Raw genomic sequence first — 16,079 nt, 5'->3', positions numbered from 1 at the left:
TCCCCGCTCCCAATCCTCCTCGACAGTGCCGTCTATGTCTTCCTCCCCGTCGCGCTCACCAAGGCCTTCCACGGGCGGCATGGGTACGGCCGGGGGTCGTCCTCTCCACCTCCCTCGTCCATGTCCTCATCAGCGCCACCGACGCCTACGCGGCGCTCGCCTACTGCGCCGACCCTGGAGGGACTTCCCCTTCACCTGGCTCCTCCGCCTCGTCGGCGACGGCCGGGCATGAAGGAACGCGAGGCGGCGGCTGGGCGCGGAGGATGCATCAGGGCGGAGGCCATGGAGCGGCGGTGGAAGTGCGTCAGGAAGCTCTCCGACGAGTTCGACCGCATCACCGCCGCGCAGCAAGAGGGAAGAAGAAGCCCGCCGCTCCAGAGGTTGGGAAGGAGGTGGACGGAATACGTGCGTGTGTGAGTTCCGGTTAAAGATCATGGAGCGATCGTGGGCATGGAGCGGGCAGGATAAGTGGGCACAATTTTTCCCATGGGCAGAGGAGTTCGGTTGACAGTAAAACATGGTTGGTGTTAAACATGGGAAGGCTATGGATCGTTGGATTACTTTTATTGAACGGTGTAGATGATTTGGTTCTTCGCCCTCTCGTACTTTTATAGGGGTAGTAGATAGATGCGTCAAATAGGAAAATCCTTAGCCTTTTTCTGTTGCTCGGTGCAACCGTCTCTTCCTGGGCTTAAGTTTACAAAAATAATACATGTGCACTGTGTTTGATAATTGGGCCGACATCGATACAAATTGATGAGACTAGTGGGGGGATTTGCATGTACTTCATCCGTTTCAAAATAGATGACCCAACTTTGTACTAACTTGACCCAACTTGGTACTAACTTTGGAACGGAGGGGGTAAAAGAGATCTCTCCCCCTCCCACCCCTCTCTTACCATCACCTTTCACTGTGTAATTTTTCGCAAAAAAAAAAAACCTTTCACTGTGTAACATTGTCGTTCCTGTGACAGAAAATCAGGTCCTAATTACTGCCTCTTTACATCAGCAAGATAAGACCTGAACTTCATTTTGTTGCACTAGTATACTATAGTACGTTTGGGGTGCTGCATGCACCTGCAACGCAAACAAGTTTTGCCATCTGACCCGCAAAAAAAAATGTTTTGCCATCTGTAGTTAAGAATCTGTGATGGATCAACTTTAACGATGATGAATCCATCATGTAGCTAACAGAAGCTATTGGGTTTAAGATTAGAAACAAGTTGCTCAGCTACAAGCTGTATCAGATTCAAGAGATATTGAGTACTACTAATCAAGCAAAAAACTGTATATAACTGATCAAGATTCAAGAGATTGAGTACTACTTCCTCCGTAAACTAATATAAGAGTGTTTAGATTATCTAAACGCTCTTATATTAATTTACGGAGGGAGTACTAATCAAGGAAAGAGATGTTCTCAGCAGTATCTAATTGATTAAGATTCAAGAGAAGCTTGAGTAGATCGACTTGATCCATCGATCGAGCATTACAGATCGTCGATGCACGTATGTGCGGTTTTGCATCGAATCTTTGAGCAAGAAATGAAACTATATATGGCAGTACACCGTAATCACAGATCCACATAGCACCTGAACCTTCAACTTCAAAGATGATGCATCCACCATGTAGCTAACAGAATCTATTGGGTTTAAGCTGATTGTAGAAACAAGTTGCAGCAGCTACAAACTGTATCTAACTGATCAAGATTCAAGAGATTGAGTACTACTACTAATCAAGCAAAGAGATGTAATTCTCAGCCGTATCAAGAGTCAAGAGAAGCTCGAGTCGATCGACTTGATCCACCGAGCAGTTTTGGATCAAATCTTTGAGCACAAACTGAAACTAATAGTAGCGCTAGTGCATCGTAATCACAGTTAGCAGATCGACATAGCACATGAACCTTGATCGACGGAAACCCGAGACGGGCCGGGAAGAACAAAGCAGAAGAGAGATCGGTGATCGCCGCCGCGCGCGCTATCAGCCGTGCAGAAGCACCCAGGCGTGGATGTACTGGGCGACGATGGCCGGGCGCATCTGCCCCAGCGCGGCCTCCGCCGCAGCCAGATCGTCGATCGCGCGGAGCAGGAGCTGCTCGGCCGCGGGCGCCCAGGCGTGGGCGACTGCTGGCGGCGACGGCGGCCTGAGCATGACCTGGAAGACGCTGAAGGCCGCATGGCCGTGCGACCTCGCGGAGAGCAGGCGCTGCAGCGCCGTCTCCGCGCGGCGGGCGGCGTCGGCGTGTTGGAGTTGCCAGCTGTTCCACCGCCCCAGCGCGTTGCCCTGGAGCCCGATGCGCGCGACGCAGAGGGAGAAGACGTTGCCCAGGACGGCGTGGAGCCTGCGGACGCGCTTGACCCGGGCGATGGCGAGGTCGATGATGGGGCCGCCTGCTGAAGCGCCCTGGCCGGCGTTGGGCGGCGGGTGCACGCCCGGGCCGAATCCGCGGCAGTCCTCGGCGGCCAGGCCGTACTGCAGGCGGGCGACAATGATGGACCCCGCAATCGCGGTCGTCTCGTTGATGTAGGTGAAGCTGCCACCCGCCGCCCCCGCCGCCATGTTCCTCCACTCCGCCATTGCCGGCGTCTCTCTCTCTCTCTCTCTCTCTCTCTCCGGCGTGAGGAGACGTGATGCTATTTGCTGCCTCGGGGTGGGGTCGGTTGGGGCTATTTCTACCGCGCGCCGGCGAGGTAGTTTCTGGAGTCGGTGGGGTAAATGAGCCGTTACGGTGTGGGGCCCACTTGTCGTCACGCAGAATCGTCTCGCTGCCACGTCAGAGTCCATCGCGGGGGCACGAGCAGCGAGCTAACGTAGCTCCTGACCCACTGGATCCCTGGTCCCACGTACGTGGGTCCACCTGTCAGCGGAGATGTTGTGTCATGGCACTGGTATGTTGACCAAGCTGGGACCTGTGAGCCCATGCCAGGCTGGCTATTTCAGCGACGACGGAGAGGGGAGGGGAGAAAGAACCCAAGAAAGAAGAGAAGAGAGAGAGAGAGAGAGAGAGAGAGAGAGAGAAATGGCGCAGCCGCCGCCATGGAAGGCGATGTACCTGCCTGTGACGAGCGACGCGATCCGATCCGCCGCCGCCTTCAAGCGAAGCGTCGCCGCCGCGCGTCGCGATCTGGCGTCCCCGCTGGTGCTGGACACCCGCGACGCCGAGGGGCGGTACACCTTGCTGGAGTCCGCGCTGACCCACATCGACCACGCATCCGGCTCCCTCTCCGCTTTCATCATCAACACGGTGGTGGCCGAGCGCCTGACGCTCCACGGCTGCGGCGCCGTCCCATCGGAGCCGGTGGCCCGCATCGGCGACCTCCGCGACGGCCACGGGCGCCACGACGAGTGGCTTGCTCTCGTCAGGCTCCAGGCCGCCAGGGAGCACGCCGAGGACGCGCTCCGCCGAGTGGAGGGGGCCTACACCCTCCTGGGCTCCGTCCGGTTCATGCTTCACAGCCAGAACCCCGACGCTCCAGGGCGCCGGCAAGCCATGGAAGGGCAGCTCCACGCCCTCGATCTCCAGCCCGTCGTGGTCGGCGTGGCGAGCATGTCCGCGCTGGCCTCCTTGGCCACCGAGCCCCCCATCCGCTACCGCATCCAGTGAGAGGTTGATCTCTTGCCTTGATCAGCTCTGCAGGACTCCGCTTGCTTGCTTGATACAGATCGTTCGCGTCGGCTTCTGCCTAGGGCTACTTTGTCTCCTTGATCTTTTGATTGTGAAACCATGGATGATCTATCCGTCCGTCGGATTCGAACTACTCCTACGTTTTGCGGTTCTGTTGTTACTTGCAAGGATCGTTTCGATCGATCAGGGAATTCGAACTACTTTGCAGTTTGTCGATCTGGAATCCCAGGATTATTTGTTGGTGATTTGGTTTGGTTAATCACTTAATTGCTACCATGATGTATGATGATGCGCAGCGTCGGTCGATCATGCCTGCGTAGATACGTGCGTAATACAGTACGTTTGTTGCAACTTGCAACAGACATTAGCAGTGCTTTTCTTTTGCTTTTCTGTGCCATTGCACTTTGCACTTCTTTGAACTACCACCGGCGACCACAGTCGCCTGCTTTTTACCGTGCAGTCAATTTCTCTTTTCAGCGTGCTGGTAAAGAGTCAAGACTTTGTTCTGTCTCCACAGGAGAACTCCAATACTTAAAGAAAACATATACAGTACCACAAAAGTAAAAACATATACTTTTTCATGGGGTAATGTTGCTCTTCAGAATGTACGGTTACCTAGATGTCATGTTCCTAATCGCAAAATGATGCAAAAGAATGTGAGCAGTTTTAGGCTTCATTTCTAATACCAAAACTGTAGCAACCAATCATGTGCAATTTCAGTCTCCAATATGAGCAAACAAACAAAGTGCACATTCTAAACCTGTAGAATTGTATTAATTATCTAAAAATACAAAAAATAACAATTGTACAACCAAAACAATTTGCCATTTCTTTACCTAAAATTTCACATAATTGTTAGTGTAGGCTTATTTTTAATAAATTGTAATTCTAGAACTTTTTTCTAATTAATTTCTCATTTAAATTTGGAAATTCTTTCATTGCAGTGGACAAAAAAATCCAAAAGGGTTTCTATTTAATGATGAAACTAAAATGGAATGTGCAACTAGCCCATTGCACGTTTCCAAATCTGAAATTGCACAAATATTATTTGCAATTGTAGGTGCCGCATGGTCCTCGATATAATGTTTTGTATGTTTGAAGTGTTCTATTTTCTATGGACCTTTATAATAGATTCAGATCCATTTAAAAAAACCATGAGAACCATGGTAACACATGTATACAGCTCAACACAACATTAGCGGCATATGGCAAAGTTAAAAAAATGTTGAAGCTATGGCCGTCATTGATCTTACAAACATGGAACATAAATGTCTCACTACTAATTTTTTGTGCCGTCATGTGTCCTCCTAGAGATTGCCTCAATACCAGCTAGACCAACCTGGTTTATGTGCACACCTGTGACGTGCCCACCAAGTCATGACATCACCCTGCCAGAAGCACATCCTCGGGCACAACAATGTCGTGCAATCATCAGCAACTTCCCCTATAGCAATTGCCGGCATGCAGCAGAATCCGGCGAAGAGGGAGTTTCTTCATGTCCACTAAAGGTTTTTGGCCCATCATGAATTGTTTAAGATAAACCGTATAATTCAAAATAGAACCTATGTTTCAAGTCTTCGACTATCACCAAACATGGGCGTGAATTCTTTCAAAACTAAACATGCATAAGGAGAGTGGAGTGAATAGCAAAAAACTACCACATTACGGGCTATCGTTCCGAAAAACTACCGCTTTTTTTAATTTTTCAAAAAACTACCACAAAAGTGGCTGGCTATTCCAAAAAACCCAAGTGGCCGAACGGTTAAGTTTTAACTGGGGTTATGACATGTGGGGCCCGCCCATCAGGGTTTTGTCGGCCACAGTGCTCACGGCGCGCGGGTGACGGCCGTTAGGGCGCACGGGCTGTCCCGACCAGGTCAAAACGGATCCGGCCCTCACTCTGTCTCCCTCGCACTCACTCACTCTCACTCTCCCCCCTCGCTCTGTTTCCCCTGGCCGAGCTCTCCATCGTCGCCGACCACCTCAGTTCCTCATCGCTGGCCAGGATGCCTTCTTGGAATGATGGGGATGAGAGCTCCGACGACAGCATGGGGGGCAACCTGATGGACATGGAGTACTTTGTAAGCTTCCTCCTCCTCCTCTCTATCATTATCTAGGGTTAGGGTTAGGGTTGAATCGATTTGGGAATGGGGGTTGAGGAGCTGTATATTTGTATGGATGGATTCGTTTGGTTTGGTTATCTATTAGTTTTGATCTAGGGTATGGATGGCACTATGATGTCTGATCTGACCTTGAGCAAGGCAAAGCTTGACTCAAGTTGAACTAGTTGATGCATTGGTTCTGATCTACCTTTTACTGCATGTAGGACACACCTGACACCATCCCTGAGCCACTCTAGTGTGGTGCTCCCATGGAGGAAGTTGCCAAGTGTACTCTGCACGATATGAAGCCTAGGAAGTGTGTTGCTTTTGAAGGTGCTAACACTGGGAGGAGGTTCTATGGATGCCCTGTTCAGGTGAGTAATTGAGTATGCTGGGTGGATTCAGTTATGCCTAGTGGATTCAGTTAATGTCTAGTGGATTCAGTTATGCCTAGTGGATTGAGTTATGCCTAGTGGATTCAGTTATGCCCAGTGGTTACTGAATTTGTACATTAACTCTGTTTGAACTGAATTTAGTACCGAATTTATGGTTACATGTCCTCCTTGTGTGCCAATCCTCTTTTTGAATTGAAGTTAGAACTGAATTTATGCATTTTCTGAAGTATGTGTTCTCTGATCAAACTACAGGGAGGTGTGAATTGTGGTGTAGTTCAGTGGGTTGATCCTGCCTGTCCTGATGTACTTAAGAACTGCCTCATCAAGTTGTGGGAAATGTTCCATGAGCAAAACCTTGGAAGGATTCAAGACAAGCATGCATATGAGGATGAGGTTGCCAAGTTGAAGAAGGACTATGATCATCTCTACACTGAGTATCATAAAATGGTTGATGATGTTAGCAAGATGTTTGACTGGCAGGATGGTGTTGGCAAGATTGACTACCAAAAAGCAATGGATGCTGAGAAATTTGAGAAGCAGAAGGAAGAGCTAGAGCTGGAGATGAAGATGGAGAAGCTAAGGCTAGCAAAAGAACAGAGGTGTATCCTTCAGGCCCATGCAGACACAATTCACAACACCAGGAAGGCAATGAAAGAGATAAAGGTGGACAGGGATCTTCTTGCAAAAGAGAAGACAGAGCTTGAGAAAGTAGTTGCTGATCTGCTGAATGCTGGCCATGGGAGCAAGGAAAAGCTTGAGAAAATCAAGGCCATACTGGAGGCTTGAAGATTTGGACAATGGTGGTTAAGTAAGTAAGGTGGCCTACACATATAACAGGCCTTGCAAGATGATGGTAGGAGTATATTTTGTGCAGTCCTATATGAACTATTTAAGTTATGGTAACTAGAGTGGTGGAGAACCTTTGCTAAGTCTGGCTTATGTTATTGTACAGTTAAGAACCTATCTATCTTAAGTAATGCAGTGAAGAACTGTTTTATTTCTTTAGGTTGTTTTCCTGAAAGTAGCAATGCTGAACTAGTATATTTTTGGGCTAAAACCATTATGTACACATTGTGGGCCTAGACTGGGCTGTTTTATTACTCCACCTACCTACCACCAACCATTGGTAGTCTATAAAGCCTACCCCTTGAGTGAAACCGCAATCAATCCCCCATCCCCACCCTTCTCAACCCCCCAGCCGCCAAAGAAACCCTAGCATCCAAGGGAGAGATGGATCCTGGAGAGGTCATAGATGGAGAAGAAGAGGTGCCCAGGCAAGCCAGGCGCAAAGATGCAAGGAGGAGGGCGAGAAGGCAACTTGCTGAGATGATCCTTGCAGCACGCAACCGCAAGGACATAGAGCAGTTCCTGGAGGCATTCCCCCCTGGTTCCAACCCTATTGATGATGATATCATCTAGTGGGCAAGGAGGAGGGCAAATTTCCATCCCTTTCAGGTCACTAGGTAGAGGTGGACTAGGACTCTGTACCCATGATGCTGCTGTTATGTTTCTGTGTTCCTAGATCTGTCTTTCTATCTATGTGATGTTTGAAGTTGGTGTAAGAACAATGTTGAATGAGCTATGTATGTGATGAATCAAGTTGTCTATGATGCAATGCAATATATGAAGCTGGTGAAAGAAAAATGTTGAATGATCTATCTATGTGATGAATCAATCTGTCTATGATGCAATTTATGAGTGAATCTTTTATCTATATCTGTATGTATGAATGAATTGATCTGGTGATCTTGATGTTTTAAGTTAGATATGTTATGGTTTGGTCAAATGGCCATATCTTGTTGTTTTAGGTTTGATCTCTTAGGGTTTGGTGCCTAGATGGGCAAATCTTGATGTTTTAGCTTTGATATGTTAGGTTTTGGTCCTAGATAGCCACTTTGGGGTTGGTCGACAAGTAGCCACCCAAAGTGGCCAAATTTGGGTGGCTTTAGGGTTGGTCGACAAGTTCCACCCCAAAGTGGCCAAATGTGGCCACCTTGGGGTTGGTCGACAAGTAGCCACTTTTGGGGTTGGTCGACAAGTAGCCACCCAAAGTGGCCAAATGTGGGTGGATTTAGGGATGGTCGACAAGTAGCCACTTTGGGGGTTGGTCGACAAGTAGCCACCCAAAGTGGCCAAATGTGGGTGGCTTTAGGGATGGTCGACAAGTAGCCACTTTTGGGGTTGGTCGACAAGTAGCCACCCAAAGTGGTCAAATGTGCGTGGCTTTAGGGTTGGTCGACAACTAGCCACTGTTGGGGTTGGTCGACAAGTTGCCCCCCAAAGTGACCAAATTAACCTAATCATATCAATCAATTATCAACAAAATAAATCACTTGATCTACATAACAATGCTCAGCATAAGAAATAATTTCATATGAAACAATTCATAGGACATATCAAATCAAAATAGAGCTTGACAGCAGATAACTTAATTGTTCCAAGCTGTTCAAACACAGACCATATAACTTAATTGTTCCAAGCAGTTCATACATAGACCACATAACTTAATTGTTCAAATGAAAACAGAGTTCACTGCAAATAACACAGATAGCAAGCATGCCTAACAAGCAGAGTTCAAGGCATAAAGCATAGTTGAGTGCAACACATTCAATGGTTGCCACTGGCTGTGAAATACAAAGCAAGTTTGCTTGAGGCCTTCCTCTTCCTCTTAGAACCAACATCAGCTTGACCTGATGTTGATGCTGCCCTTGGAGCATTGAAACCTCTTACACTTGACCTCGTGTTCTTTGCTGGAGATGATGCACTTGACCTGGTGTTGTTGGCTGGTGCTGAAGCAGGTGGTGGGTTCTTTCTCTTTCTTGATCCACCCGTTGAAACTGCAGTAGATGTGGTTGCCCTTGTTGTAGCAGATGTGGTTGACCTTGTTGAAGCTGTTGCTGGTTTCCTGCCCCTAGGTGGTCCTAAAGCTGGAGCAGGACCTAAAGCTGGAGCTGGACCTGAAGCTGGAGCTGGACCTGATTGGTGCTGAAGTTGCTGGGTAGGATGCCCTATTTTCCTACAATTAAAAACAAGTTGTAGCTCACAAGATGTATGCATTAAAAACAAGTAGAAAATTTTCCTTGTTGAATTGGCTTAGTTACCTGGTGGTTGTTTTTGTTGAAAATATGCCCTAGAGGCAATAATAAATTAGTTATTATTATTATATTTCCTTGTTCATGATAATCGTTTATTATCCATTCTATAATTGTATTGATAGGAAACTCAGATACATGTGTGGATACATAGACAACACCATGTCCCTAGTAAGCCTCTAGTTGACTAGCTCGTTGATCAATAGATGGTTACGGTTTCCTGACCATGGACATTGGATGTCGTTGATAACAGGATCACATCATTGGGAGAATGATGTGATGGACAAGACCCAATCCTAAGCCTAGCACAAAGATCGTGTAGTTCGTATGCTAAAGCTTTTCTAATGTCAAGTATCATTTCCTTAGACCATGAGATTGTGCAACTCCTGGATACCGTAGGAATACTTTGGGTGTGCCAAACGTCACAAGTAACTGGGTGGCTATAAAGGTACACTACAGGTATCTCCAAAAGAGTCTGTTGGGTTGGCACGAATCGAGACTGGGATTTGTCACTCCGTGTGTCGGAGAGGTATCTCTGGGCCCACTCGGTAGGACATCATCATAATGTGCACAATGTGATCAAGGAGTTGATCACGGGATGATGTGTTACGGAACGAGTAAAGAGACTTGCCGGTAACGAGATTAAACAAGGTATCGGGATACCGACGATCGAATCTCGGGCAAGTACAATACCGGTAGACAAAGGGAATTGAATACGGGATTGATCGAATCCTCGACATCGTGGTTCATACGATGAGATCATCGTGGAACATGTGGGAACCAACATGGGTATCCAGATCCCGCTGTTGGTTATTGACCGGAGAACGTCTCGGTCATGTCTGCATGGTTCCCGAACCCGTAGGGTCTACACACTTAAGGTTCGATGACGCTAGGGTTATAAAGGAAGTTTGTATGTGGTTACCGAATGTTGTTCGGAGTCCTGGATGAGATCCCGGACGTCACGAGGAGTTCCGGAATGGTCCAGAGGTAAAGATTTATATATGGGAAGTCCTGTTTTGGTCACCGGAAAAGTTTCGGGTTTTATCAGTAACGTACCGGGACCACCGGGAGGGTCCCGGGGGTCCACCAAGTGGGGCCACCAGCACCGGAGGGCTGAATGGGCCAAGTGTGGGATGGGACCATCCCCAGGTGGGCAGGTGTGCCCCCCGCCAAGGCCCAAGGCGCAAGGGAGAGTGGAAGGGGGCAAACCCTAGGCTCAGATGGGCCTAAGGCCCACCTAGTGGTGCGCCTCCCTCTCCCCCCCTTGGCCGCCCCCCTAGATGGGATCTAGGGCTGGCCGCCACCCCTAGCGGTGGAAACCTAGGTGGGGGCACAACCCCTCCCCTCTCCCTATATATACTTGAGGTGTTGGGCTGCCAGACATACGAGTTCCTCTCCTTCTTGGCGCAGCCCTAACCCTCTCCCTCCTCGTCTCTCGTAGTGCTTGGCGAAGCCCTGCTGGAGTACCACGCTGCTCCACCACCACCACGCCGTTGTGCTGCTGCTGGATGGAGTCTTCCTCAACCTCTCCCTCTCTCCTTGCTGGATCAAGGCATGGGAGACGTCGTCGGGCTGTACGTGTGTTGAACGCGGAGGTGCCGTCCATTCGGCACTAGGATCTCCGGTGATTTGGATCACGACGAGTACGACTCCTTCAACCCCGTTCTCTTGAACGCTTCCGCATAGCGATCTACAAGGGTATGTAGATGCACTCTCCTTCCCCTCATTGCTAGTTTCTCCATAGATAGATCTTGGTGACACATAGGAAAATTTTGAATTTCTGCTACGTTCTCCATCAGTGGCATCATGAGCTAGGTCTATTGCGTAGATTCTATGCACGAGTAGAACACAAAGTAGTTGTGGGCGTTGATTTTGTTCAATATGCTTACCGTTACTAGTCGAATCTTGATTCGGCGGCATTGTGGGATGAAGCGGCCCGGACCGACCTTACACGTACTCTTATGTGAGACTGGTTCCACCGACTGACATGCACTAGTTGCATAAGGTGGCTAGCGGGTGTCTGTCTCTCCCACTTTAGTCGGATCGGATTCATGAAAAGGGTCCTTATGAAGGGTAAATAGCAATTGGCATATCACGTTGTGGTTTTTGCGTAGGCAAGAAACGTTCTTGCTAGAAACCCATAGCAGCCACGTAAAACATGCAAACAACAATTAGAGGACGTCTAACTTGTTTTTGTAGGGTATGCTATGTGATGTGATATGGCCAAGAAGAATGTGATGAATGATATGTGATGTATGAGATTGATCATGTTCTTGTAATAGGAATCACGACTTGCATGTCGATGAGTATGACAATCGGCAGGAGCCATAGGAGTTGTCTTTATTAATTGTATGACCTGCGTGTCATTGAACAATGCCATCTAATTACTTTACTTTATTGCTAACTGGTAGCCATAGTAGTAGAAGTAATAGTTGGCGAGCAACTTCACGGAGACACGATGATGGAGATCATGGTGTCATGCCGGTGACAAGATGATCATGGAGCCCCAAGATGGAGATCAAAGGAGCTATATGATATTGGCCATATCATGTCACTATTATTTGATTGCATGTGATGTTTATCATGTTTTTGCATCTTGTTTACTTAGAACGACGGTAGTAAATAAGATGATCCCTCATAATAATTTCAAGAAAGTGTTCCCCCTAACTATGCACCGTTGCGACAGTTCGTTGTTTCGAAGCACCACGTGATGATCGGGTGTGATAGATTCTAACGTTCACATACAATGGGTGTAAGACAGATTTACACACGCGAAACACTTAGGTTGACTTGACGAGCCTAGCATGTACAGACATGGCCTCGGAACACAAGAGACCGAAAGGTCGAGCATGAGTCGTATGGTAGATACGATCAACATGAAGATGTTCACCGATGATGACTAGTCCGTCTCACGTGATGATCAGACACGGCCTAGTTGACTCGGATCATGTAATCACTTAGATGACTAGAGGGATGTCTATCTGAGTGGGAGTTCATAAGATGAACTTAATTATCTTGAACATAGTCAAAAGGTCTTCGCAAATTATGTCGAAGCTCGCGCTTTAGTTCCACTGTTTAGATATGTTCCTAGAGAAAATTTAGTTGAAAGTTGGTAGTAGCAATTATGCGGACTAGGTCCGTAAACTGAGGATTGTCCTCATTGCTTCATAGAAGGCTTATGTCCTTAATGCACCGCTCAGTGTGCTGAACCTCGAACGTCGTCTGTGGATGTTGCGAACATCTGACATACACATTTTGATAACTACGTGATAGTTCAGTTAAACGGTTTATAATTGAGGCACCGAAGACGGTTTTGAAACGTCGCGAAACATATGAGATGTTTCGAGGGCTGAAATTGGGATTTCAGGCTCGTGCCCACGTCAAGAGGTATAAGACCTCCGACGATTTTCTTAGCCTACAAACTAAGGAGAAAAGCTCAATTGTTGAGCTTGTGCTTAGATTGTCTGAGTACAACAATCATTTGAATCGAGTGGGAGTTGATCTTCCAGATGAGATAGTGATGTTTCTCCGAAGTCATTACCACCAAGCTGCTAGAGCTTCGTGATGAACTATAATGTATCGGGGACATATATGCTGATCCTTGAGATATTCGCGATGTTTGACACCACAAAAGTAGAAATCAAGAAGGAGCATCAATTGTTGATGGTTGGTGAAACCACTAGTTTCAAGAAGGGCAAGGGCAAGAAGGGATACTTCATGAAACGGCAAATCAGCTGCTGCTCTAGTGAAGAAACCCAAAGTTGAATCCAAACCCGAGACTAAGTGCTTCTGTAATAAGGGGAACAGCCACTGGATAAGAATTACCCTAGATACTTGGTAGATGAGAAGGCTGGCAAAGTCGATAGAAGTATATTGGATATACATTGTGTTAATGTGTACTTTACTAGTACTCCTAGTAGCACCAGAGTATTAGATACCGGTTCGGTTGCTAAGTGTTAGTAACTCGAAATAAAAGCTACGGAATAAACGGAGACTAGCTAAAGGTGAGATGACGATATGTGTTGGAAGTATTTCCAAGGTTGATCAAATATCGTACGCTCCCTCTACCATCGAGATTGGTGTTTGCGTTGAGCATAGACATGATTGGATTATGTCTATCGCAATACGGTTATTCATTTAAGGAGAATAATGGTTACTCTGTTTATTTGAATAATACCTTCAATGGTCTTACACCTAAAATGAATGGTTTATTGAATCTCGATCGTAGTGATACACATGTTCATGCCAAAAGATAGTAATGATAGTACCACCTACTTGTGGCACTGCCACGTAAGTCATATCGGTATAAAACACATGAAGAAGCTCCATGTTGATGGATCTTTGGGCTCACTTGTTTTTGAAAATTTGGGACATGCGAACCATGTCTATTGGTGTATATGCATGAAGAAAATCCATGCAAATGGACCGTTTGGACTCACTTGATTTTGAATCACTTGAGACATGCAAATCATACCACATGGGCAAGATGACTGAAAGCCTCGTTTTCAGTAAAATGGAACTAGAAAGCAACTTGTTGGAAGTAATACATTTTGATGTGTGCAGTCCAATGAGTGCTGAGGCATGTAGTGGATATCGTTATGTTCTTACTTCACAGATGATTTGAGTAGATGTTGAGTACATTTACTTGATGAATCACGAGTCTGAATTATTGAAAGGTTCAAGTAATTTTAGGGTGAAGTTGAAAGATCGTCATGACAAGAGGATAAAATATCTATGATATGATCATAGAGATGAATATCTGAATTACGAGTTTGGCACAGAATTAAGACATTGTGGAAATTATTTCACAACTAATACAGCCTGGAACACCATAGTGTGATGGTGTGTCCAAACATCATAACTGCACCTTATTGGATATGATGCATACCATGATGTCTCTTATCAAATTACCACGATAGTTTATGGGTTAGGCATTAGAGACAACCGCATTCACTTTAAATAGGGCACCACGTAATTCTGATGAGATGACACCGTATGAACTATGGTTTAGAGAAACCTAAGTTGTCATTTCTTAAAAGTTTGGGGCTGCGCCGCTTATGTGAAAAAGTTTCAGGCTGATAAGCTTGAACCCAAAGCGGATAAATGCATCTTCGTAGGACACCCAAAACAGTTGGGTATACCTCCTGTCTCAGATCCGAAAGCAATAAAGGATTGTTTCTAGAATCGGGTCCTTTCTCGAGGAAAAGCTTCTCTCGAAAGAATTGAGTGGGAGGATGGTGGAGACTTGATGAGGTTATTGAACCGTCTCTTCAACTAGTGTGTGGCAGGGCACAGGAAGTTGTTCCTGTGGCACCTACACCAATTGAAGTGGAAGCTTATGATATTGATCATGAGACTTCGGATCAAGTCACTCCCAAACCTCGTAGGATGACAAGGATGCATACTACTTCAGAGTGGTACGTAATCCTATCTTGGAAGTCATGTTGCTAGACAACAATGAACCTACGAGCTATGGAGAAGCGATGGTGGGCACGGATTCCGATAAATGGCTCGAGGCCATAAAATCCGAGAGAGGATCCATGTATGAAAACAAAGTGTAGACTTTGGCAGAACAGCTCGATGGTCGTAAGGCTATTGAGTACAGATGGATTTTAAAAGGAAGACGGACAATGATGGTAAGTATCACCATCAAGAAAGCTCGACTTGTTGTTAAGATGTTTTCCGACAAGTTCAAGGAGTTGACTACGATGAGACTTTCTCACTCGTAGCGATGCTAAGAGTCTGTTGGAATTATATTAGCGATTACTGCATTGTTTATGAAATCTTGCAGATAGGATGTCAAAAAACATTGTTTTCTCAACGATTTTCTTGAGGAAAGGTTGTATGTGATACAACCGGAAGGTTTTGTCAATCCTGAAAGATGCTAATAAGTATGCAAAGTTCCAGCAATCCTTCTAAGGACTGGAGTAAGCATGTCGGAGTTGGAATGTATGCTTTGATGAGATGATCAAAGATTTTGGGTGTATACAAAGTTTATGAGAAACTTGTATTTCCAAAGAAGTGAGTGGGAGCACTATAGAATTTCTGATGAATATGTGTTGTTAACATGTTGTTGATCGGAAATGATGTAGAATTTCTAGAAAGCATGCAGAGTTATTTGAAAAGTGTTTTTCAATGGAAAGCCTGGATTAAGCTACTTGAACGTTGAGCATCAAGATCTATAAGGATAGATCAAAATGCTTAATGGTACTTTCAAATGAGCACATACCTTGACATGATCTTGAAGGTGTTCAAGATGGATCAGTCAAAGAAGGAGTTCTTGCCTGAGTTGTAAGGTATGAAGTTAAGACTTAAAGCTCGACCACGGTAGAAGAAAGAGAAAGGACGAATGTCGTCCCCTATGCTTTTGTCATAGGCTCTATACGGTATGCCATGCTAAGTATCGCACTTGATGTGTGCCTTGCCACATGTCTGGCAAGAGGGTACAAAAGTGATCCAGGAGTGGATCACTAGACAACGGTCAAAATTGTCCTTGGAGTAATAAGGACATGTTTCTCAATTATGGAGGTGATAAAGAGTTCGGCGTAAAGGGTTACATCGATGCAAGCTTTAACACCTATCTGAATGACTCTAAGTAGCAAACCGGATACGTATAGTGGAGCAACCATTTGGAATAGCTCCAAGTGGAGCGTGGAAGCAGCATTTATAATATGACCTAGAGATTTGCGAAGTACATACGGATCTGAATGTTGCAGACCCGTTGACTAAAACCTCTCTCACAAGCAAAACATGATGAAACCCAGAACTCATTGAGTCTTAATCACATGATGATGTGAACTAGTTTAGTGACACTAGTAAACTCTTTGGATGTTGGTCACATGGCGATGTGACCTGTGAATGTCAATCAC

General features: G+C 46.2%; 2 protein-coding genes across 2 annotated transcripts; one reads left to right on the top strand and one right to left on the bottom strand.

Moving 5' to 3' along the window:
* Positions 1–1,976: 1,976 nt before the first annotated feature.
* On the bottom strand, positions 1,977–2,573 carry LOC119271236. The gene has a single exon (XM_037553143.1). The coding sequence runs from the start codon at positions 2,571–2,573 to the stop codon at positions 1,977–1,979; it is 597 nt and encodes a 198-aa protein (XP_037409040.1).
* A 422-nt stretch (positions 2,574–2,995) lies between these two features.
* On the top strand, positions 2,996–3,821 carry LOC119271235. The gene has a single exon (XM_037553142.1). The coding sequence runs from the start codon at positions 3,016–3,018 to the stop codon at positions 3,598–3,600; it is 585 nt and encodes a 194-aa protein (XP_037409039.1). The 5' UTR covers positions 2,996–3,015; the 3' UTR covers positions 3,601–3,821.
* The last annotated feature ends 12,258 nt before the right edge of the window (positions 3,822–16,079 follow it).

This window comes from Triticum dicoccoides, chromosome 3A, assembly GCF_002162155.2.
Source record: "Triticum dicoccoides isolate Atlit2015 ecotype Zavitan chromosome 3A, WEW_v2.0, whole genome shotgun sequence".
Classification (NCBI taxonomy): Eukaryota; Viridiplantae; Streptophyta; class Magnoliopsida; order Poales; family Poaceae; genus Triticum; species Triticum dicoccoides.
Note: the sequence above shows the minus strand (reverse complement) of the source record. Positions and strands in the feature narration are given on the sequence as shown.